The 23,510-nt window shown below is 39.2% G+C and overlaps 1 protein-coding gene across 1 annotated transcript in view; it reads right to left on the reverse strand.

Annotated features, from left to right (window-relative positions):
• Nucleotides 1-23,510, reverse strand: part of KIF26B (kinesin family member 26B) — a 288,027-nt gene that overhangs the window by 52,268 nt on the left and 212,249 nt on the right. The window contains exons 6-10 of the mRNA XM_027740999.2: nucleotides 12,589-12,795; nucleotides 10,957-11,050; nucleotides 8,744-9,006; nucleotides 5,916-6,099; nucleotides 1,236-1,395 (exon numbers count right to left, since the gene is read on the reverse strand). Coding sequence (XP_027596800.1) covers nucleotides 1,236-1,395; nucleotides 5,916-6,099; nucleotides 8,744-9,006; nucleotides 10,957-11,050; nucleotides 12,589-12,795 — 908 coding nt within the window. The remainder of the gene's footprint in view (nucleotides 1-1,235; nucleotides 1,396-5,915; nucleotides 6,100-8,743; nucleotides 9,007-10,956; nucleotides 11,051-12,588; nucleotides 12,796-23,510) is intronic.

Below are 23,510 nucleotides of genomic sequence, written 5' to 3' on the forward strand. Positions count from 1 at the left end.
AATGAATGTTTATACAAAGAAATTTCATTGGCCCTCAACTGAATTTCAGTCTTACTGAGCTCTAGGAATGGGAATATTTCCAGAAAGCACGTTTTAAGTCCAGACTTCTAAATAATTTTTGAAAATAAATGTTAGAAGAGAAATAAAATTATAACCAACCTCAATGCATTTTTATTTTCCAAAATGAAGACAAAACCAGAGAAGCAATCTTAAATGAACATGAGAAAATAACCACGTTTGTAGCCTTTAAAATTATAAAAAGGGTAAAATCTGTGGACTGAAATATTGCTCTGTGAATTACTTGTTTCGTTTTCCATGTCATCCTGTCATTCCTAACTCCTGATATCATATACATGTCCTTCATGAATGGTGACATTCATTGGCAGTTTGATTACAAGTTGCTACTGTAAGCCATTCCCATGATGCTAGTTGCTATTCCTTGAGCTCTAGGCTAGAGAAAAGCAATACCGTCCACAAAATCAGAAATTCTCAATAGGAAAGCCGTGTGAGTACCTGGCTTGGGTAATGAATCCAAGCTTCCTCTCAGACCTGCACACATGACAAATGGGGTGAAGCAACGATGAAGAGAAATGAGTACAAAGCATACCTACGAGGTGAGCAATTCTTCTCATTCCCCAGAAGTTGCCTGCAGTAGCAAAGGCCACTTGTCTAGTGTGACAAATAGGGCCTACTTCTTTTTTGCAGGTGAAAGGCTGACACTGAGATTCAAACCATATAAAAAAAATGCAAAGTAACCTTGGGTCACAGAAGGAATCTCATGACCAACATGCATACTCATCGTGACATATATTTTCAGGAATGTAAATTCCACACAATGGACAGCAAAATAATTTTCTCTATAGTTCTGCATCACGGCAGCAATGCTTCTCTCCTTGGAACAAACATGAAATGCTCACGCATGCTTTGAAACATTGAAAAAATCTTTGAACAGTCCCAGAAAACAAAACCCTAATGTGCTGAACTTCAAGCCTTAGGATCTTTCAGACACCTGAGTCTTATTTCAGCAGGCTTCTTCTTATGAAACCTGTTTGTTAAATACAGATGTCAGGTTAGATCAGGTGTCACTGAAGCTTATGCAGGTTTTGCTGTAGCTCAAGAGAGCTGTATTGACTCCAGCAGGCTGTTTTCCTCCTTACCCAAATCTGCCTCAGGCCCAGACAGGCAAATTGCTTTCAAGCATCCTCCAATTAGGTGCAACCCAGAATACCACTTACTTGTATGGGATGTGTTTGCTTCCATTGACAAGGGCAAGGATGACATTGCCCAGCGCTGGCAATGAGAGACAGAGGCCAGAGCTTCCCTCACGGTTTTTGCTGAGTACTTTCACGCAGCTGCCCAGGTCAATAAGGTGCAAACGGCTGCGACCTCCAGACACTGCCATAAACAAAGAAAGCAAAGAGTTAGTGTACGTCTCCAAGAGCAGCTTTCCATGCAGGCAGAAAACTCACCAAGACTTGCGAAGAGGAAACAACACAGAAACCTTCCCTAAGTCATGTTAGCAGACACAAACTGGAGGAGTCCTGTTAACTCACTGTCAGTCTTTATTGCTGTACATTGCTGTCTACTCCAGACTTGTGTAAAAAATGCCAAGCCTTTCGGTACTCACCCTCTCCTCCAGGTTTAACACTGTGAGAGTCACCAATGTGACTGTTTTTTTTTAAATATAGCTTTATTAGCCTGTACCTGAGTTGGCTCTGTTTCTGTCTCTGTCACTACTGTTCCTCTGTCTGGAATACTGCAGGCTGGGAACTGCTGCTTAGTGAGCAAGGATCCTTCTCTTATTTTTCCCATCCTGAATCCTGTATCTTAAGAAGAACCTGTGATATCTGTGGGATGTTCAACTTTGCTTTAAGTCTACATACTTTTATATTATCCTTTCAGCTAAGAAAAAGTTTGCCATGCTGGAGTGATTGTGAAGTAGATCCTCTGTTCTGAAAACAGTTTCTGTAAGACTGGCACTAGATCTTTTTGGGTTTTTTTTTTGTTTATTCTGTATCAACACACTACCTTTAGAGTAAGAAGATGCTACCATTGAAACATCAAGATTAATAGACATTTGCTCTCTTAAAAACCTGTGGTTCCTTATGAATCCAGAATGGGGACTAAGCAGACTTTACAGAAGTGCTTCGAGCTCTCTACTCTCGCAAGACAATTTCCTAGCTGAGTTTTTTGCAAGCCATCTTTGAGCACTCTTCCCTATTCTCAGGAGTTAGTTTAGAAACAATATGTAGGAAAAGGCAGTTGTATTTCAAGGATCTTAACTCAAAAGGTAAGAGCAGTATTCAAGGGCACAAACCTACCTTAAACAGCAGTGAAAATACTTTACATCTGAGTTTATGCAAACAAAGTCACAGGCATTTTGACACAGCATCTCAAGTTACACATTTGGTAAAAAGAAGTATTAGCACTGAGCAGGGACATCTTTCACAAGCAAAGATGGCAATGGGAGCAACTACATAATGGGAACTTTAGAAAAGGATTTTATGGATGTATTTAATTGCTTTATAAATGCTTTATCAATCACAAACATCCTTTTTCAATGGCCCTGCATTCAGTAGCTGCATGGTAGACACATTGGTGCTCTAAGAGGTAGAAGGATTACATAAAAAAGTGACAAAGACATTTGTAAAACTTCTACATATTGACAAAAAGGTGATTCACAATCATATAATTTTTCAGATTCAGAAAGTGTACTATGAAAATGTATATAAATATAGAAAACATACAGCTACTAAAGCGATATATAACTATTAACTATAACATAAAACATATTAACCTACACTGAAAAAAGAGATTTCATTTTGCTAGCACTGCAAGACACAGGGTTCATTGCTTAGTCCTATTTACCTGGTGTCTTGCATGACACAAAACTTTCTATTAAAAAAAAGGAAGAGTTTCTCTAAAATGTGTTATGTATAATTTTATAATTCTGTTTCAGTTATAGTTGATGGCTAGTTAAAAATTAATAACAATAAAACTACAAGTAGATTTTTATTATAAAAGAAAAAATTAATTAAGAGAAAAAGAGAAGATATGAAAATAAAATAAGCAGAGGGAAAAAAAGAAAGAAAGAAGAGAGAAGACAAAAGAACACAGAATACTCTTTCTGTGAAAATGATTTATGCTATGGTATTTGAGAATAACATTCCAAAAGTGTATCCAGTATCTCTGTCAATAAATGTTAAAATACAATGACTTCTGCTGCTTTTCTGTCAGTTCTTCGCTACATCAGGTGTTTGGCAACACCTTCTTCACACACTGGACTTCTATGTATTCTCTCACAAGGAAGTAGTATCCACACACACTACAGGCATTTGCCACACAAAGTTAGGCTTCCTTGGGGAACCAGTCAGGCATCTGCACCTCTAAACTTCTCATGGAGGACTTCTGTCTCCCCTTTTAGAGTCCTTAAAAATCTTAAGAGTCCTTGACTCCTCTAAGATTGTTACCCTCATAAGACTGAAATTACCTTTTTTGCGTATCTCCCAATCATTTCGTTAGGAAAACAAAGAAACGCATTTTGTTGCTACTGAAAATGACTGCAGGTGACATTACTGAATCATACAAAATGAGTATTTCTGTTGCTAAGATTACCAGATATCAGGGAAACAAAAGAAAATGAACGAAATCACTAACTTTCAAAAGCTCAGTCATATTGTTTCCACATATATTCCTATTACACAGGTTGAGGAAATGCAGAATAAGATAAATTAGTAGATCTTTTAATTTAATTTACATGCTGAAGTAACATTTTTAAGATTGTAGATCCACTTGCTTGAAAAATGAAGTTATTTGTTACGCAAGTTCTCCACTAATGTGCCTGACAACTATAGAGAAAAGAAGTGAAACATTGTAACACTTGGTTTTGTCTATGACCATAGAGACTTTGCAGAGCTGACAGCTGAAAAATGACTGTGCCAGTTCTGCCACAATGTCATTTATTTCAATGGTGCTAGGCCTGCTTCACAACATCCCTAGTAATGAATCTAACAAGGAGGTAAGTACAGTACCAATGCCTTATTCTAACAGTAATTTTTTACCAAAATCACATGTTAGTCAGCCCTTTAATCTCTTATCCTTCAGAAGCTGAGGGTTTTTGGTTTTTTGGGTTTTTCTTTTTCTTTTCTTTTCTTTCTTCCTATCCCTTTTTAATCCTGTTACTGGAATCTATATATCTCTACTATCTTCATGGTTTTTTTCTGAGAAGTCCTTCATTACAGCAGGAGACAGTGATAATCACTAGGCGCCCTTTCTGAGGAGCTGGAATTCCCTCCTCATTCAATTATCAGCCAGATCTGACCCTGCCTGGCTTGTAAGGCCACTCAGATATGGGAACTTGAAGACAGGAGGTGGAATGGCCACTAGACAAAGATATAACTAGAGGCAGTGGGCAAAGCATACAATATTCTAATCCAACAGGATCATATCTTCTTTTTTTGAAATTATAGCCACAGGAAAATAGTATTTTCCCTTTTACTAATGGCATTTGAAAATAGTAGCAAAGGACTGTATGCACATGTACTTGCATGCAGTAAAAAGCATTAAGTATTAAATAATTGCAATAATTATTCCCTCAAAATCAGCCATTTTATTTCTATAAACCAATCTGTTTGATTATTCACAGTCTTCCTTTCCACTGCAGGGTGGTTAATTAATATACCTTTAGTTAACTGAGATTTCTGCCTGCCAATTCCACAGGGGTTATTACTTAAACACATGCAAGCTGTATTTCCGTTTAGAGCAACTTTCTGGTTTTCTCTCTTGTAAGTACAGTCAATGTAAATTTTCTTCATTCAAACATTAGATATTAATACTGTAGTGGTGATCACCCACTACACATCATAGCTTGCAATCTATTCCTTATTACAGATAACCTATGCAGAGCCAGGAGCTGACACATATGCTGTTTCTGCAGAATTGCTTAAGCCCACAAATTTAAAAAAGCAGATGTCTCTGGTGTCTTTTGAACAAACTTTTTTTCCTGTTAAAAAAAAACATTATTTGAAAAAAGAATTTTAACATGAAAGTTTCCTTTTTCAGTAGGGGTGCCTCATACTATACAAATCTTTTCTCATTGGAACTCACTAAAAAAAACCACTCTCTGTATATCTGTAGTCATAAACAATTTGGGAGTCTTGAAACAGAAGACAAGTATAATAAAAAAATATAAATGGTGTGAGCCAAATGAAAGCCTCGAAAATTATAGCAATATATAAGTAGACACGGAAGTATCTTTTCCTCATGAACAAGTGGGAGATGGAAGTAAAGACACAAGCCAGTAAAAGCATCTATAACAAAGAGAGGGAGCAAGTCTACCTGAAAAGTCTGGAGCCTTTACAAAGAACAAGAATCCTCTGTGCACACATAGTTTGGCCAGCAACTAAAATAACATGTACTTCCAAGAAAAGGTATAGTTTATGGATTGCCAAAATCAGCTTCCCAGTTTCTGGATTGTCAACATGAACTTCCACACACACTGCCCTATTCAGGTGCTAAAGAGGAACAGCTAACATAAAGGTGGCAAGGAATTCTCGTCACCACAATATTTTAATCCATTACCTCAACACTATCTGTAAAGATAACAATAAAAGACAATTTGAGAAGCACCTTCTTTTTTTCGGATGGAGAGGCCCACACAGTGCTGAGAATTGTCAGTATCTCCACAACAGCAATTAAACTGACAAGTGATGGCAATAATTCCCAGTGGCCTTCAATGGCCTTTGGTAGGTCTTCACCTGGCACATGAATGGTCTGCTGGTATGAATGGCCCCACCCAATGCTAAATGAAAAACTCTGCTGATTTTCACCACTAAAGAACATTGCTTAAAGGCCCATGTAAAGCCAGTTTCCAGAGAGGCCTGGAGGAGAGAGAAAGTAGCAAGAGGACAGCTCACTTCCGCCTTTGCCGCTCTTCTCCATGCGATACTGGTAGATGTGCAGAGTGAAGAGCATGTGGGAGTTGCGGTGATCCTCCTCATCACAGTCCCGCTGGCTGCTCCGGCGTGAGGCAATGGCAGCATCCAGGAAGAAGGCAGCCTTCTCTGCCGTAGGGGCACGGAGCTCACTCTGATTCTGAAGCTGCAGTTAACACAAGGGAGAAATCATTTAGAAACTCCCACACAAGTCAACACCACCAGACAACTTACACCAGTCAACACATACTGTGGATATGCTGCTTTCTGCTGGGACCAAAAAGGAGGAAGTGCCAAAGCAATGAGACTACTGACATTGGCAGTGGCAATAACATGCCCTCCAGGAGCCCTGATGGCTAGAAGTAGGAAAAAAAAATTGTGGAAGACATGTCAATCCAAAACTCAATAGCTGGTGGAGAGTGGCAGTGGCAGGGCCACTTCAGAATGTGTTAGAAGGGAGCAGTCCACAGATATATGGTCCCAGATAAATCTGGGAAATAACAGGACTGAAAATTGTGCTTAGTCTTGTGGCATACGGGGAGCAGCACAGAAGAGAAGCCCTTTCCTTACCCCTTCTTACCAAAAGCTTATGCACTTGCTAATAAGCCACGGCAATCCATTAAATGGAACAAGGAAGGTAATGTACATACATTCACATTTGCTGGACCTCAATCCCAGTCACCAGCCTGCTCTTAACTCCCCAAAGTGACAGACAGCTTAGGAGGGCAGATATTATTAACCCTCCCATAACATTAGGAATGCATGCATGTTTCATGTCACCTAAGATTAGTTTGTCTGTGAAGGGACACGTGACTGCGCAATCTGATAGCATTAGTTTCGGCAGTACGCAGAACTGGCCCACAGCCCATAGGATGAGCTTGTTTTGTCTGGTGTAAAAACAGCAAGGAACTCCCTTTCCTGGGGTTTGTTCCCCTGCTATATAATATAGCTAGAAGTAAAATTCTCCTAAAGACAGTACTTCTGTCTTCTCTTTGTGACCATTAATCAGAGGAGGGATAAAGCTGAGGCTGTGTGTGGGATGGGGTGACACAGCTGAAGGCTAAGCACTCTCAAGAAAGAGGGAGGGGGGCAGGAAGGAGTTAACAAGGCAAGCAGAAGGCAGGTCAGTCAGTGGGCTGATCTCACTAATGTAAGCAACAATGTGCATACTTGGAAAGGTCCAGTGACAGACAGTATGACATATAGTGATCATTCATTTGCTATGTACACTGCTGATTCTGCATATCTGTATGGCTATAATATAATAACCTCCCTTCATTCGAGGATTTTGAGAATTCAGGTGTAGGACGTATGACTCCAGAATGTCGCTATGTCTTTTAAGAACACATAAAAAGGCTTCTTTCCCTTGCAATTTAACTCAATATTTTTTGCACTGCAGAGATACATAGGTGTCTCATGGAAATACTTCTTCTTCACTGATCTAAAATAATTCATTTTGTATATAGCTGTTCTGTCTGTATCTATATGAAAATAAGCCACAATAATGGGATATTTATTGTTATTGCTATTGTGCTAAATACCTTGGTAAAGAATTAAGCTCTAAGGAGATGGTAGATGTCACACAGTTATGTAACACAAGTAATGTACATATGCTAATTCAGATCTTAACTGACCCATCTACCACCCCAATGGGAACTGCGAAGACTCAAGTCTCTCATCTCATATTCTCTAGACTGCACCAATTAGTGGATACCAGAGAGTGAGATCTCTTGAGATAGCGTAAGTATTTCATAAAACACTAAAGTCAGGAGTTAAGAGAAAAAGTTATTCAAAATCAAGATGCAACTTTGTAGTCTTTAGGTAGAATGGAAAACAATGAAAAATAAGACCTAAGTATGCCTAAAAAGCTTAAACCACAGAGAGATAAGACACAAATTTTTTTACTTGTTTTTTAAAATCTCGCAGTTCGTGACTTGTGTAGATTGAATAATGATCTCTAGATGCTTGGAGCTGGATATAGTGTAGATGACCCCGTGAGCCTGTTCTCTCCTCCCTCCCCTCCCCATCCTTAGATAGGTAGGGCTCTGCAGGTTCTCGATGGAATCAGCCTTTGCCTTTCAGATTGAAAGAACATATTCAAGCTCTATCATACTTGTTTGCTCCCTCTTCATCTACTCATACAGAAAGCATATTTACGCCCTCACAGACAGAAAAATGAAAGAATAGACCTTTTTTTCCCTCAGAGCAAGTGGGGTGAAAAGATAGGGCTGCTGAGAATTTCTCATGGTTATCCAGAAATACATGAGCCAGTTACTCATTCCTGCTAAACCTCTGAACCTGAGAAGAGTTTAAGTTATTCTTGACTTGCCCAGTTCAGGAATTTACTTCTTGGCAGCAGTTAATAAGTAGTGATTAATGTTTCCTGCAACATTGCTAATGCAAATGCTATAAATAATATAATTTATAAAGAAATAAACAGCCATATTAATGGCCTACAGCTATTTGTGCAGTACTGTAAATATTTTAGCTTGTTGTTTTACAAAAGAGAGATCACACTTTTTTTTTTTAAAGAATGAGGTGAATTTTTGTTTGCACTGAATGTTTTCAAATTTTATTGCAAACACAAGCCCCTGCTCAATATCAGTTATACCAGAGGTACAAATATTTAGGCCAGGAAAGCAGATGGCCCTGCAGCTGTAGGTCATAAAGTTCTTGCATGTTTTAAAGTAAACACTTTCAAGTCTATAAACTTAATGCTCTGGGTAGTTCTTGAATTTGAACCACTTCAATAGCTAAAGAAAAAAAAAGTCATGTTGCTTGTTTCAATGTAAAACGAACTTTGGATTCACCTGCATTCCACAAATGGGGTCTTCACAAAGGTAGACACCTGGGGACTGACCATCTTGCAGGCTGCCTGTAGCCACTTCTGACAACAGGTCTCTCAGATTTTCTTCTTTCCCCCACACTTCCACTGCAGAAATTCGGACTGAGAAGCGGGCTCCTGTCTTCTCTTTCCGTTCATTAATCAACTTGAAGAGCCATGAGATGGCACAAGGAATTATGCCAAGGTTTTGCATGGAATCATCCTTCCCAATCATGGTGTATGACTTCCCTGTCAGGAATAGGGGGATGTAGAAAATAAAACATTATTCCCTGAACCTTCACAGCCTTCTGCCAAGAGAGATTATCCTGTGCAACCTCCTGAAAACAACTTCACTACAACAAGCACAGCCGGCAAAGGGAAAAGATAGGCAGGCAGACAAATTAGTACATGGAGAATGCAGATGAAATCTTGAGCTGCTTTCAAAAATCATTACCTCATGCATTCCCCTGACGTGTCCCATTCTCCAGGCAAGGTGCTGCAGGACCCTACCCTGCAACACTGCAGCTTCTGATAGGTGTGGGTGAATTGTGGAGAGAATTGAGTAGAGCAGGAGTGCCATGGTCTCTAAAAATCCCTACTTTAGATACTGTAAGTGTAGTATTCTTTCAATACCATTTTACTTCAAAGCACTATATTACATTTCATATGCTGGGGGTGGGATTGACATAAACTTAGTCCCAGAATCATACAGATTTTTATACAGAAAAGGAAAAAAACCCAGCACAACAGGTATATGTGATCATTTGGTGCAGAAGTGGATCCACAATAAAAACTATTTCATCTGGGTCAAAACCACCCCCTCATTTGGTATTATTTGACTCTGCAGCTATAGCTTTGGCTTGTCTTTGTTGTAAAAGTTTGCTATTTAAGAACAGACATAGAGTACGATCTTATACTGCTTTAGGTGTTGCTACATATAATGCTTTTAGATAAGTTTTCTAAAGCTCCTAAATTTATAAGCCAAATGATAAAGGTGTACATCCTTTCAGGCAAGTACTCCTGGCTTCTTCACCTTGTTTCATTTCTTATGTTGAATTTATGTGGAATGCACGTGTCTGTGTCAAGGTCTGGTCTATCAATAGTTTGTGGAATGGTGGTGGTGCAGTTAACAATGCAACTGCAGAGACTCAACTCGTACTCCAGCAAAGCCCTAGCTAGAATACCTCTCTAAAGAACCTGTGAAACACTGTTATCTGGTGGTTTCCTTTTCCATCTCACTTGTTATCTTATGTTTGGCAAGTCAAAGGGGGTTAAATACCTAAGAGCTCATCCTACTCTTGCTCCTGCCTTGTTCAGAGGGGCCTTGTGGTGTAGTAATCTCCTACATTCGTTGTACCAGAGCTGGTGGCATTGCAACATTCAGTAGTCTCCAGTTTTTGTTGCCTATAATTTGGCATAATTGTGACCTGATACAGCTTGATCTTCTTTACCACCTGAAAAACTGAATTATCCTTTTAATGTGTATGTATATGACTCGGTTTCGTTGAGACAGTAAAGAATGCAGACAATAAAACCCTCTTCATTCAAGAGACAGTACTTTCAAAATACAACTAGGTAGGCATGAGCAAAACATATGATTACTCTTGAAATCCAATTATTTCAAAAGAATAGAGTGTTAATGACGACAATTCTCCTTTTTATTTTCCTTCCATGAATACCTGAAATTCAACTGAAGTGTTTGCAAAGTGCTAGTTTTGATCCACTGGTAATGTTCAGTTAACTATTAGAATAAGACTTGTTGGAGACGCTGCAAGAACAGGTTAGTAATGAGTGAACTGTTTAATTAGGGAATAGAATATAAATCAAACTATTTGAGTGTCCAGTCACAACACTTGAATAGTGTCATCACAAACATCAAGTATTTAAGTGAATACTAACAGCCTTTACACAGCTTGATAAAAGTGGTATTTTGGCACACCATCTCCAATACCAAGCACATTTGTAAAACTGTAAAACTGTTGGATCATTCATTAACAATTGTCCAATATTTATACAATATTCAAAGATGTGTAAGCAAGAGGTGAAGGTGTAGTACAGATCATGCACAGTGTACTACTTTCAAATACAATTAATATACCCAGACAAGTGAAAGTTTCTTTTCCCTGATATAATATACTAGCAATCTTGGGTTAAAATATTCATTTTGCCACTTGAGTAGGGAAGTTTAACAATACCAACCAAGCTTGGCATGACCAAAGCAGAACACGCAGCCATCTGCCCCATTGACCACAGACTGGATCACCTCAGCCACAGTCCCAGCACATACTTCAGCCTGTCATAGGTATTTAAAAAAGAAAAAAGAAAAAAAGAAAAAGAAAAGAAAAGCATTAACAATAATAAGGAAAATAACTATTTTCACTGGAAAATGGTAGTAATGTCATCTGTGCTCACATTAGCATGCTGAAGTATCAAAAAGTCTAATCCTGCTTGTCTCATTTGTGTGACCTGTGCTGTTGATGGGAATGACATTACTTGTGTAAGCACATGAAGCAGGACTTTTGTTCTCTGTCAAGTAAGTTTCATTCGCTGAACCATCAACATCCTTTGTGGAGTTAAAAAAATGCACTTATTGTAAGGGGATGTGGTTGGCCTGTTAGAACTGCCTATTTAGGGGATTTTAAAATACAGTTTTGATTAAAAATCAATCCAATACTGAGGAATTTTTACAGGATCTATTATTTACCAAATTATGGATTGAGTTCAATTACACCAGCATGTTGGTAAAGAATATCAGGGGAACAAACAGCCTCTTTGGTACTAGCTGGGTGACTACATTACTATGAGTCTTCTCAGCGTTTTGCAGCAGTAGACTCCATTCTGAAGACTGTAACAGTATTTTAAGAAGTACAACACTGAAATTTACCCTAGGCATTCTTGGATTTAAGGTTCAAGAAGGCTGAATGGTTTACAGTGGTTCTGCAGCAACTGCCTATCAATAGTGGATGAAACTAAATCAGAATTCACAGTTTAGGCCTTGATGGGAAGCACTTCACATTTGATAATAAATCACATAAATTCACCTAGTTCATGGCCATTTCTAAACTATTTCTACAATATAAAATAAAATGGGACAAGTAAGGGACTGTTCACAGGCCAGCCCCTTGAACTACATCCAGGCATTAGTCTGGGAGGTGCTAGCTGCTGGGACCAGAATCAGGTGAGGGACTGGCCTAATATGTTATATGACATGTTATATGACAGTACTTTAGCTGGTCCTGTGTCCCAGTTCTGTTTAGTTTATTAGTACAGAAATAGCCTTACAGGGTGGTTTTCTAATTATACTTTACAATGCTATTTTACTTTTCTGCTGTCCTCATGACATTTGGGTAACATAGTTCATCAAACCAAAGAAGTCTAATAAAAAGAAGAAATCTGCATATATACACATGAATAAAGATTTGTAGATTAAAATCCCCAGCTTCTTATTGTAAACTATACAATAGAACACCGTAAAAATAACCCTTGACCCCTTAACAAATAGAGAACTGTATTAGAGAACGGCAGCTCTGATCAGATCTCTGTATACACCAGATAATAAGATTTTATAATATGCTTGTTGATATTGAGGATATTTTCCTACGAGGCATCATTTAGCACATTTATTGCATGTATAATTTTAGGACAAATTATTTACAGTAAAGAATAAAGAAAACACCTAATTATCGAGTTAAAATTTAATAAACTGATTTCATTATTGATAATGATGGCATACCAAATGCAGCCCTGAAGGTACTACTGCTGCAGCAGAAATGAATTTGGCTCTGGTGCACACTACTATTTCGATAACTATTCAGATCATACATTGCCTACCTGTGATGCATCTTGGGGGAAAACTGCATCAAAAGCAAACATCTTTGGTGGAACCTGGTTTCCCCTTTTCTGGAAAGCATTCTGACCTCCGCAGGCCAGCGGGTCATAGAGTGTGATTTGCTTCTTACGAGGGTCAACTTTTAAGAAAGAGCTGGATTCAGATGTATCTCTGGCAAGTGTGGAAGAAATGCGCACCATGACTTTGACCTGTCAGCAAACACACAAATAGATGAGCAAATTTCATTAGTCTGTTGTCTGCTCCAGACTGGTATACTGAACAAATTTTCCAATTACACTCAACCAATTCATACTTGCTTGTTTTAGCTAGTGTCTCAGTGGAAGTTAGTGAATGCACAGGAATTATGAGGGAGAATTTGTCCTAAAATACAGAGTAAATAAAGCCAGAACTCATCTCCATCTACTTGTGTATTTGGAATGATGATGTACATCATGGTGGTTTAGTGTCGGTGTTACTCAAGTACAACGATGAGGTATTACATCACCTTGTCTTACTCTCAATATAAATTGAAAATTAACCATACCCTAGTGGCCCAATTAAGAAAGCTGAAAGGTAATCTAGACTGCTAAGCTATCAGAACTGCTGCAGTTTCTACAAAAACTCTGATCAATAAAAGCACCTAAAAGATCTGTAATTTACAATTACCTTTACAATTTTAATTCAAAAGCAAAGATGAAGTGCTCAGTTCTAAGTGTCATCATCAAAGAGTTGTGAAAAGAGTCCTGTTTCAATGGTGAGATTTTGAAATTATTGTCAAGGGAGTGGATGTAATAGGTGCTAAAAGATTTGTTAAAACACGTTAGTTCACAATTCATTAAATAGCTACATAGTAAAATGTTATTCTTGAGACAAAAATAAATCTTCATAGATTTAATGAGGTTATGCCGCATCCTTAGCCCAGTTCGTAAGCAATTTAGATGTAAGGAAAACAGGACAATCAGTCTGGCTTTAGTTGTCCCCACAAATTCACCACCTGCAGACACGTAAGCTCCCGAACCTTACAGGGCAAACATCACCGCTCTCTCTCTGCCAGCTCTGTCCTAGAGCAGACTGACTTTCATAGCAACTAGACAGAATTTTATCTTAATGCTCCTTAATCATACCCCACTTGCATCAAACCCACCCACGTTTGACATGTGAGTGTCAGCCAACAACCCTGGTCATTCCACATGAAATGGGCGAGGTCTGAATTTTTATTTCAGCCCTGGGTCTCTTGGAAGCTCAGAAGGGAGGCACTGGTCAAGTTAGCAGGAAAGGGAGGGAGTACAGCTGTAAATCCTAGAGCATCAAGAAAACAAAGGACAGTATCAGTCTTGGGCTGTTTTCCTGTTTTCAACTTTATGTGCCTTTGGCTTTTTTCTACTGTGTCCCACATTTTTAAACAGATACCAATATCAAGAGCATTAGACTGATCTGCTGGAAAAAAACATAAATGTTATTCTTCAACTATGTTAAATAAAATACTTGCTCTGCTTAGGAAAACTCTTTCCCTTTAAGTTTATGTGTAATTTTAGCTGCTGTGAATCCATGTACTTCTAATCCTTGATCCCCATGTGCAAAGGAGAGCTAACTGTGTTAAGTTTTTTGGGGGGTTGGAGAATAGACAGTGTGTAAAATTTAGCAAGCCTTCATATACAGGCAGTCTAAGAGTTCTTTCTGGCCTCAAACTATATGGGCATTCAGTTTTAACTACAGCTATACCCATTATGTTATGGTATAATATCACTAGCTTGAGTCCAGATTTAAACCTTTTCACACAAAGTCAGATTAATACCTGCCACTTCTTACTGAAGTAATACTGCAAATCCCCCTAATTTCCAGCAGCTTCCAATTGTTTCCTCTTTCCCTGGAATAAAAGACCAATTTAACTGAAATCCTAAAAATTTACTAGCATCAGATAAACTGAATGAACCACTATAAAAAAAAGACCTCAACTCTGAAGTCGCAGGAGCTGTCTAACAGCATACATTCTCTGACCATTTGGCTCCTCAACTCTGGTAAATATAAACATTTCTCAAGAAAAATACTTCTATTACCATGAACCTTTCAATGTCCTGTGCATTGCGGATTTTTGTTTTGAGACCTTATGGTTCACGTAGTCATAGAATCACATAGGTTGGAAAACACCCATAAGATCGTCAGGTTCAACTGTTAACCAATGACTGACAACTCCACCACTATACCATGTCCCTAAGTGTCACCTCTACATGGAATCCCAGAATAATTTAGGTTGAAAAAGACCATGTTCATGTGTGCTAGGGCAGAGGAATATCCTATTGATTACATGTGGGTATCCTCATATCTGGACCACTTCTTACTCATCATGAAAATGTCTGTGCACCTTGGCACACCATATCATGGGCAATTTGGCTCACCTCCATTTAGACCAGCCTGTTGGAGCTATCTCCATCTGAGTCAGTTGTCTGACCCCTTTGTAGGCAATAGAGAGAAACAAGCATTTCTAGCACTTAATTTGAATGTTCTGTTTTATAACAGATAAGAACAGTTGCACTGCACAAATGCTTCTTGATTTCTCTACAGCACCACAGGCATCTTAAATGTTTACCTGAGATGCAGGTCCCTACATCCTAGGCTGCCTAAAGTTACTCTTTTTGCTGTAAGAAAAAAAAAATTCTCTTCCTGGACCAAATGCAGCAGCAGACACACACACACAAATCTGTGTGACAGTCTCTAGCAAAAATAAAGTTAAGCACATGAGTGTGATGGACATTGAACACACACTCGTAGTAACAACAGATTATTTGAACTCATCTGGTAATTTGTAGATACTTAGGGTATTATTCCAGGCCAGTTTCACACCAGTGCAATTCTTTCAAATTTCTCCTGATTTACATTACATTAATTGAGAAGACAACTAGATCCCATCTGTGCAAAATGTACGTTGCCTACATGCCATGGGAGCTGTGACTATAACAAAAACCCAATAGGCAGGCAAGATACAGGTAAACTTCAGCCCTGAGAAATACATATTGGGATTCAGAATTGCATATGCAATTATGGCACACTAAAATAGGCAGTCCAAAACATATTTTAAAATATCGGAGCCAGATAAAACTTCTGACAAGACAGGCAGGCTTCTGGTCTGGGAATCAGGCTGAGACTGGGGAGGTAGGACCTCTTCTGACAGCTGTGCCTCAGATGCAGCATGATTGTGAGCTGGTGGTTCAATCTCTGTTTCACACTACCCATCTGTAAAATGGGCAGAGTCACAGTTTACTCCACTGCAAGGCACACTGATATATTCATACAGTCCTTGCCTGGCCTCAAAGGACCGGCAGTAGCCATTAGGTAGACACTCCATTATAAAACATAATAATGCTTGTAAACTAAACCCAAGGATTCAAGCAAGGCACTTCCCAACAGTAGTTATGACAAGAGTAAATCAACTAAGCTACAGCAGTAGAAACAATGGGAGACCAAGGCCTCCCATTTCACAGTCTGCCATTTCACAGTCCTTCATTGCAATTTATAACTGGAGTTAAGGGGAGGAGGCTCAGAGTCTGTGCTGGACCCTGAAAATCCACACCACAGGGGAGGCAGCATGAGGTTAGGCAAATGTAACTCAGTCAGCTGTGGGGATTGCAAAGGAACTTAATGGACTTAAAAGACTTCAGCTCAATTTAAGGAACAGACCGCAGATCACAGTGCTGCTCTGGGGAGGGCAGAAATACAGTATGGTTAATTTGAAACTAACTGAAGAGTGAAGTTTAAGAACTCTAATACTTTATGCTTGCAATTTATATTTAAATAAACTGTAAATTGAACTTCTCCTTAAAAAGAAGAAAGCAGGTTTTCTGCTTTACCTCCTATGTGTCATTACTCCTTTAGTCCAATGTTACAGTTTCCCACTAATCTTGTGTAATTGAAGCGTCTAAGAGATACCACTTGCAATTAATGGGACCACTCAGTCTGCCAGAAACTCTTATTTGAATTCCAGTGACCAGGTCTTGGCAGCGCCCAGCCTTAGATGTACCTCTGACTGCTACTATGCGGAAACACAAAAGCAATCTCTTGAGACATGGGCTCTTGGTAAAAAAACAACCTGGGCCTAATTTTGGTCTGATTTGGTCAGCCATGCAAATCTGGCTGAACTCAACAAGAATTACCTACTTTACGAGCGGAGGGAGAGAATAAAAGGTCACTTGCTCTGCATCATTATTGTGCCTTTTCTAGGATATAGCTTCATTTCTTAATTCAGTTCATGCATTTTAACATTTTTAATGTGTTTTCTCTTATGAGTTTACAGCATTTCATTGGACAACTATTTAATCCAACAGCACCCCCATTTACTTCATCTGCCTTCAAAGACATGGTTTGTTCTTGCATGAGTTCTACAGTCATTGAATTCCACAATATTACTCCTGGTGTGCAATGCCACAAATAAAAGTGGAATCAGAGCTATACTGTCTAGGTTTCCACAACTGAGAATTTTACGTATTTTTGTCTATGCGTTTATTTTACACATACGTGTGTGTATTTAAATTATATACACCATTTTTAAAAAACATATACATTTTCTGAACATATATAAAAATCAGTATTTTTTTCATAAGTTTCTCTCTAAATGGCAATTATTGGCACTGAAGGCTTCCTTCATGGGTACCATTCAGAAGAACCAAGGGAAGATTTAGGGGAATTGCTGTATTATCACTGTGCTACTGTACTGTAAAAATAAGCATAGACCTTTTAAGTAACTCTATGACAACTTCAGTTGCCTGAACTATGCTCCTATGCTTTCTCCTTTTTTTCCCTAATGCATCCCTATATACACATCCACTATTCCTTGAACAAGGAATTTGCTAATTGTAGGATTTTCCCCAGATGAACTCAATTTGTGACCTGTCATGGACCTTTTGTTATGTTCATACTCTGTGGAGAAGGACAAAGGTTCAGCACACTCTGCAAAGTAGAACTGGTGCCGTAGGAAAAAAAAAGAAAGCAGAGTCCAGGCACTGATACTGCCATGTCTCCTGTGCCCACAGGGGTCTGTCTGGAGGACAGACAGCAAAATGAGCAGGGAAGGTGGGAGAGGTAAGCTGTGTCAAATCTGTATCACACACAAATAGCTACAAACAGAGACTGGAATGAGGCAACACAAGCAATCAGAGATAACACTGGGGATATTATCACTTCCTTCTACTCTTGCCTGTAAGATTTCATTTGGGGTTCATTTATCTAATTACTGCAGGGACAGGGCTAGACAGCTGTTGCTTCAGGCATTGTGCTTGCCTTTATGAGCTGCTTTTCTCATCAATCATTTGAGCAGCTTCTGCTGGATGTGTGCTGGGTAGTGGTGGGAGGCAGGAGCGGCAGTGCAGTCACAGTCGAGACAGGCCAGTCGGGGCTATTGAGCTGTATCAGCACTCCATCAATGTAATGGCAATCACTGGCTGCAGGAACAGCCTTATTGGAGGTTAATGAAGAGTAGGTTTTGTAATTTCTCACTGTTACAGTTGTAAATAATGGTGGCAGGCATGCATTTTTGCTGTAGCCAGCCACAAAGTACTACAGCACAAAAAAATCTGTAACGTCCCATACGCTTATGCACATTCACGCTTTTGCATGATGGATGCAAAGCTTCAAACCTTTCTATGGTTCCCAGAGAATATGGAAACCATCTGTTAAGTATTTTAAAGGATTTTTCTTACAGATCTTGAGACAATTAACTGATCATGCAAACATGAAATCTAGGAGGTCAAGCTAAACAGACTGACCCAGAATGCGACAAATACGGGATTAGATGAGTAGGTGTTGCTTTAATGGAAATCTGGTCACATGTGAAAAAAAGAAAACAACAAACGAACTCGGGTAAATTAGGCCAGTTCAGGAAGCTGCTCAGGAAGCATGTGTAAATAGGTGTTATTGTCCTCTCTTTCTATTTTCACGAAGGTAACTCTCCCGGGTTCAGCTTTAGCAAAAATTTAGAAAATACATAGGCGTGATCACTCTTGCTCTTCGTGGAAATGGCTGTTACTGCTACTAATGCTTTGGAAAAGCAGTGAAAACGATTGAAAAAACAATAGCAACCTGGGTGTGCAGGTTTCCTCTTTTTTTTATGACTGTCTCTCTGTTTCTATCTTGTGTAGTTGCTAAAACTTTACCGGCTCATCAACCCCATCTTGTACAGCAGTTAAACTAATTTGCACTTGTAGCAATAATGGGAAGTAGTGGCAGTGTACTGTACCCAAACACCAATCATGTTATTCTAAAAACTTGCACTTATCATGATTGTACCCTTTTCCAGTTGGATGATGCAACTTTAATAATGAATTCAATAAAATCTTCTGTGAAATATACTCAAGGTCACAGGGCATGGCTCAGTGACCTCCTGTCTTGTTCATGTCAGCAGTAGTTGTGAGTTTTGTCAGTATGGTTTGTTACAGTCAAAAGACAACGCTGAGCACCAACAGTCTGAAACCAGCACATACATCAGCCCAGCCATTCAGTTGTCGCGTTGCTACCTCAGCATTTACTAGATTCTAAATTAACACAGACCACTGCAACCTTCTTCTACCCTTAAAAAAGATTAAAAATAAAAAATAATAATAAAAAAACCCAAACCACATAAAAAAATAAACCCAAACCGGGAAAAAAAAAAAAAAAAGACATGAGGATCATGCTGTCATGGAAACAATCTTTCCCTAAGGCTCCCCCCATGCAGACTGTGGGTTCTCGGTTTTCCTTTTGCTTCCTTATGACCTCTTTGAGGGAAGTCTGCATTTCAGAACTGCATAACTGGGCAGTCTGTGTGTTCCCTCAAACAGGAGAAGGATTTTTCCCAGCTTCTGACACTCTCCACATACCTGCACATGGATCAACAAAGCGTACCTGCAGCAGCTACGATGGGGCCAACACAGCCTGACTCAGTCCATGTGCTGGGATGAAATTCCAACACTTTTTTTTTTTTTAGAGAGAGAGAAAATATATTTAAACATCACTGAGAGGGATATTTTCATAAGAACTCAACAAACCAAAACAGACTCCAGCAATCCCAGCATGAACAACATGGGATCAGCTGGCAAATTTTGTCTTCCCTGTAGTGGATCTGCAGATACGTAAGCATGAGCCTACTGGTATAGTCAGCAGATACTTACTTAAGTCTCCAGCCTTTGCACTACTGCAAAGATTTGCCTTGCTTCTCCCACTCTAATAAGAATGTATTTTTCTGTGCTTAGTATAAGTACAGTTGACCACTAGGAATTTCAAGATCTCATCTTTTCCTTGGTGCCACATCTCTTTACCTTTCAAAATCAAACACATATTTTGCTTCACTTCAGTGACTGTTTAAAGTAGACAGTTTCCCCTCTTCCTTTTTTTCTATTTAATATGACTTTTTCAAAAGGGTCTAAAAAATAAAATATCTATCTAGTAAATTAAACAAGGAAAGAACTGATTCCTGGCACAAAATGGAGAAATGGCATCCTTCCCTGTAATTTCATCCTCTGCTATGGTGTGGCCATATCCAGTGGTCTGCCAAGATGGTCCCTTGCCCATCCTAATTTAAAAACCATACCTGGAATTGTTTGGGAGAGACTAGTAGCCCAACACCATGCCAGGGTCCTTGCTAACAATTCAGGAGTACGATGATTAAGTGCCAGCGCACAGGAACATTTCCTGTTCCTGTTTAATTTATGTTTGAGTCTGTACTGGGTTTCATAGTAGCTTCATAGTAGCTGGTATGGGGCTGTGTTTTGGATCTGTAATTAAAATAGTGTTGATGACACAGGGATATTTTAGTTATTGCTGAGCAGTGATTACACAGAATCAAGGCCTTTACTGCTTCTTGTACCACCCTGCAAACAAGTAGGCTGAGGGTACACAAGAACTGGGGAGGGGAGACAGCCAGGACAGCTGATTCCAACTGGCCAAGGGGATATTCCACACCATATGGCATCATGTTCAGCATAAAAATCTGGGGAAAGAAGGAGAAAGAGGGACACGTTCAGAGATATGGTGCTTGTCTTTCCATTATATGTGATGAAGCCCTGCTCTCCTGGAGATGGCTGAGCACCTGCATGCCCACAGGAAGTAATGGATGAATTCCTTATTTTGCTTTGCTTGTTCATGCAGCTTTTGCTCTTTCTAGTAAACTGTCTTTATCTCAACCCACAAGTTTTCACTTTTACCCTTTCTCTTGCACATCCCAGTGGAAGGGAGTGAGCAAGAGGCGGTGTGGGGCCAAACTGCCTGCCAGGGTTAAATCACAGAATGGTCCCACTCACAGACCACTGCACGGCTTAGCCACGTTTTCCATTCTTTATGTTAAACACAAGAAACTAAGGTTGTGCAGTAGTGGCATCCCAAGCATGTAATGTGTCATATGTTGCTCCGTTCTACTTCGACCCAGCTTGATATCTACAGATCCTACAGACAGATCAGCCAAATCCATCAAACCCATTTGTGGCACCAGGGAGACGAGCCTCCCTAAAGGAACTTCCATGCTCTCATGATTGATGACAAGGCTGCTGTCATTCTTGCTGCCTACACAAGGCTACCAGCAGAGCCCCAGGAAGGAAGTAGACAGCAATGCTGAGTCACTTGCCTATTTCTCATAGGCCATGCTCCTATCCTCCTGCTGTGCAGAAAGACTGACGAGAACTTCTCTTTGCCTGTTAAAGTTTCCTCTTAGAAATCTGCTCTTCCAGCAAAACATGACTGTACTGCCTCATCTGCCACAAGGACTGGTGTTGATAGAAGCAGAAGCAGTATCATTATAGCAATATCTCGAGCACATGCCTTGATAATTGTGTCTGCTATATTATTTCTAAGAGCCCCAGTTTCCCTTTTTGTGAGGCTGTGAAAGAGGTGTAGAGGATGCAGCTTGTTAAGTATAAGAGGCAGGTCATCTCATCGCTAATTAAAGAAAGTGTGGCACTGAGGGCTTCACATCATATGTTCTCTGGAGAAGAGGAATTCCCAGACGAACAAGGCTATCAGTTTTTTTATCTAAGGAAACAAGAATTTGTATTGAAAGAATGCAAATAAAAGACAAAATTTTCTTTACGTGTGTCTTTGAGATAGATGTCTTTTCATGCTAGAGAAACAAAGGATATACAGGTATTGCAAAGAGATGTATAATCACAATTGTAAGCTTTTCCATTATTTATAAAGATGATCTCTGTGACTGCATACAAAAGAAGATTCCCCAGTCTGCACATAAAATTGTATGCCATAGCACCATAAATAACAAGTAGCAATACAATCAGACAAGAAGAATTTACATTATTTAAGCAAAGCCAGAAGTGAAAAATTGCAGTTTAATGTAGATAAGTGTGAAAAAAGATGTAAACTTTGGAGTGGCAGTTGCTAATGACAGACAGTAAATAAAAGGGATAGTTCTGACTAGGAAAAAGATTTGAGACTTCGTGGTGAGGAAAAAATATCTCAAAGAAAGCAAAGGGTACCACTGGGAAAGAGAGTCTATATAAATGGAAGGAGGTACAATTATTATATTAGGCAATACAGGTGAGATAACTAACAAGTGCTTAAGTATTCAGAGGAGAAATCCAGTCTCCAGAAGTGGAGTATAAGCAGCCTCCAGTACCATATGTTGCATGAAACAATCAGCAGAAACTTCAAGGATTAGAGCTAGACACTTTAATGAGAAATGTAATACATTATAATATCATTGAATTCAGCAAGAATTTCTTAATTACCTGCAAGTATACAGCATGAGGATTTGACCTTAGTTTGGAACAACCACAAACCAAATGAAATTTGAAAAAGGAGGAAATGATAAAAGCTGGATCCAAGCAATGATATAGTCTATATTTATATAGACCTTTTACCTGAAGATCCCTCAGAGCTTTGCAAAATCTTCTGATGGAATCAAGACACATCTTACAATTATTCTCATTTTTCCACTGCGGAAATAAAGCCTAAGAGTAAATCAATCACCAAAGATCCAGGAAAAGCATGTTTTACCTAAACTTTACCAGGCTACTTGAACTCTCGGTCTCCCTTTTCTTATCCCATAACTGTAGGCTGCAATGTTTACAAGGGCATAAAATTGATATTAAATTTACTTTTTCTTTCATGTTGTATCCTATTTAATACTACTTTCATGCTTTTATCTTTGGGAGTGGTACAGGGAGGCACAATAATTTCAGAGCCCAAGCAGCCAGTCATAATTAATGAGATCCATTTGTAATGCTATATATTATCTCTAACTAAAAATGCCTTTTTTTTTTTTGAGCTTTAACAGAAATCCATGCAACAGATTTTTATGTTGGACTTGATTCTGCATTCCCCTGAAACAAACGGAATTATTTATTGTGCCTGGAACGAGAATAGAACACAAGATCATACAAGATGCATCTGAAGCTTCACCTAACTCCATAATATTCCATCTCCAACAGTGATCCAACGGTCTGCCCTGTGAGCCTCCCACTGTGGTGAACTGCACTGCCATCCCCCAGCTCCTTCCCAAACTGTGCTTTGCCGATAGCTGTATGGTTCACATAACACTTGCATCTTACTGAGACACAAACTGAGAGGAACACATACTATCAGGAGAAAACCACAGGCTCCAGTGAGTCAACTTGTAGTCTAAATCAAATCTACAGCCCATTCAGGACATTATTTGGCTTGGGCATATTCATAGTTCCATTTGTGGGATGGTGTCACTCCTTTTGGAGGTGGAGTGAGAAGTGTTGGACAAAGGTCTCCCTGGGTACATACGTACATGAAGTTGCCTCTCCGAGCTCTTCCAAAACCTGTTGTCGAGGTTCTGATTGCTTGTGCTGCTCAGATTTTGGATTTTTTAATGCCTTCCCCAGTCCTAACATTCAATTGTTTTCTGACCAGTAGCGAACATTGTGCCGGGATTTTCAATAGCCTCTAGAAGGCACTAGAGCCTGACTCTTACCCCTGAAGGAAATCA

The sequence above is a fragment of the Pipra filicauda genome, unplaced genomic scaffold, assembly GCF_003945595.2.
Source record: "Pipra filicauda isolate LSUMZ 115617 unplaced genomic scaffold, ASM394559v2 scaffold351_size757598_pilon, whole genome shotgun sequence".
NCBI classification, from domain to species: Eukaryota; Metazoa; Chordata; class Aves; order Passeriformes; family Pipridae; genus Pipra; species Pipra filicauda.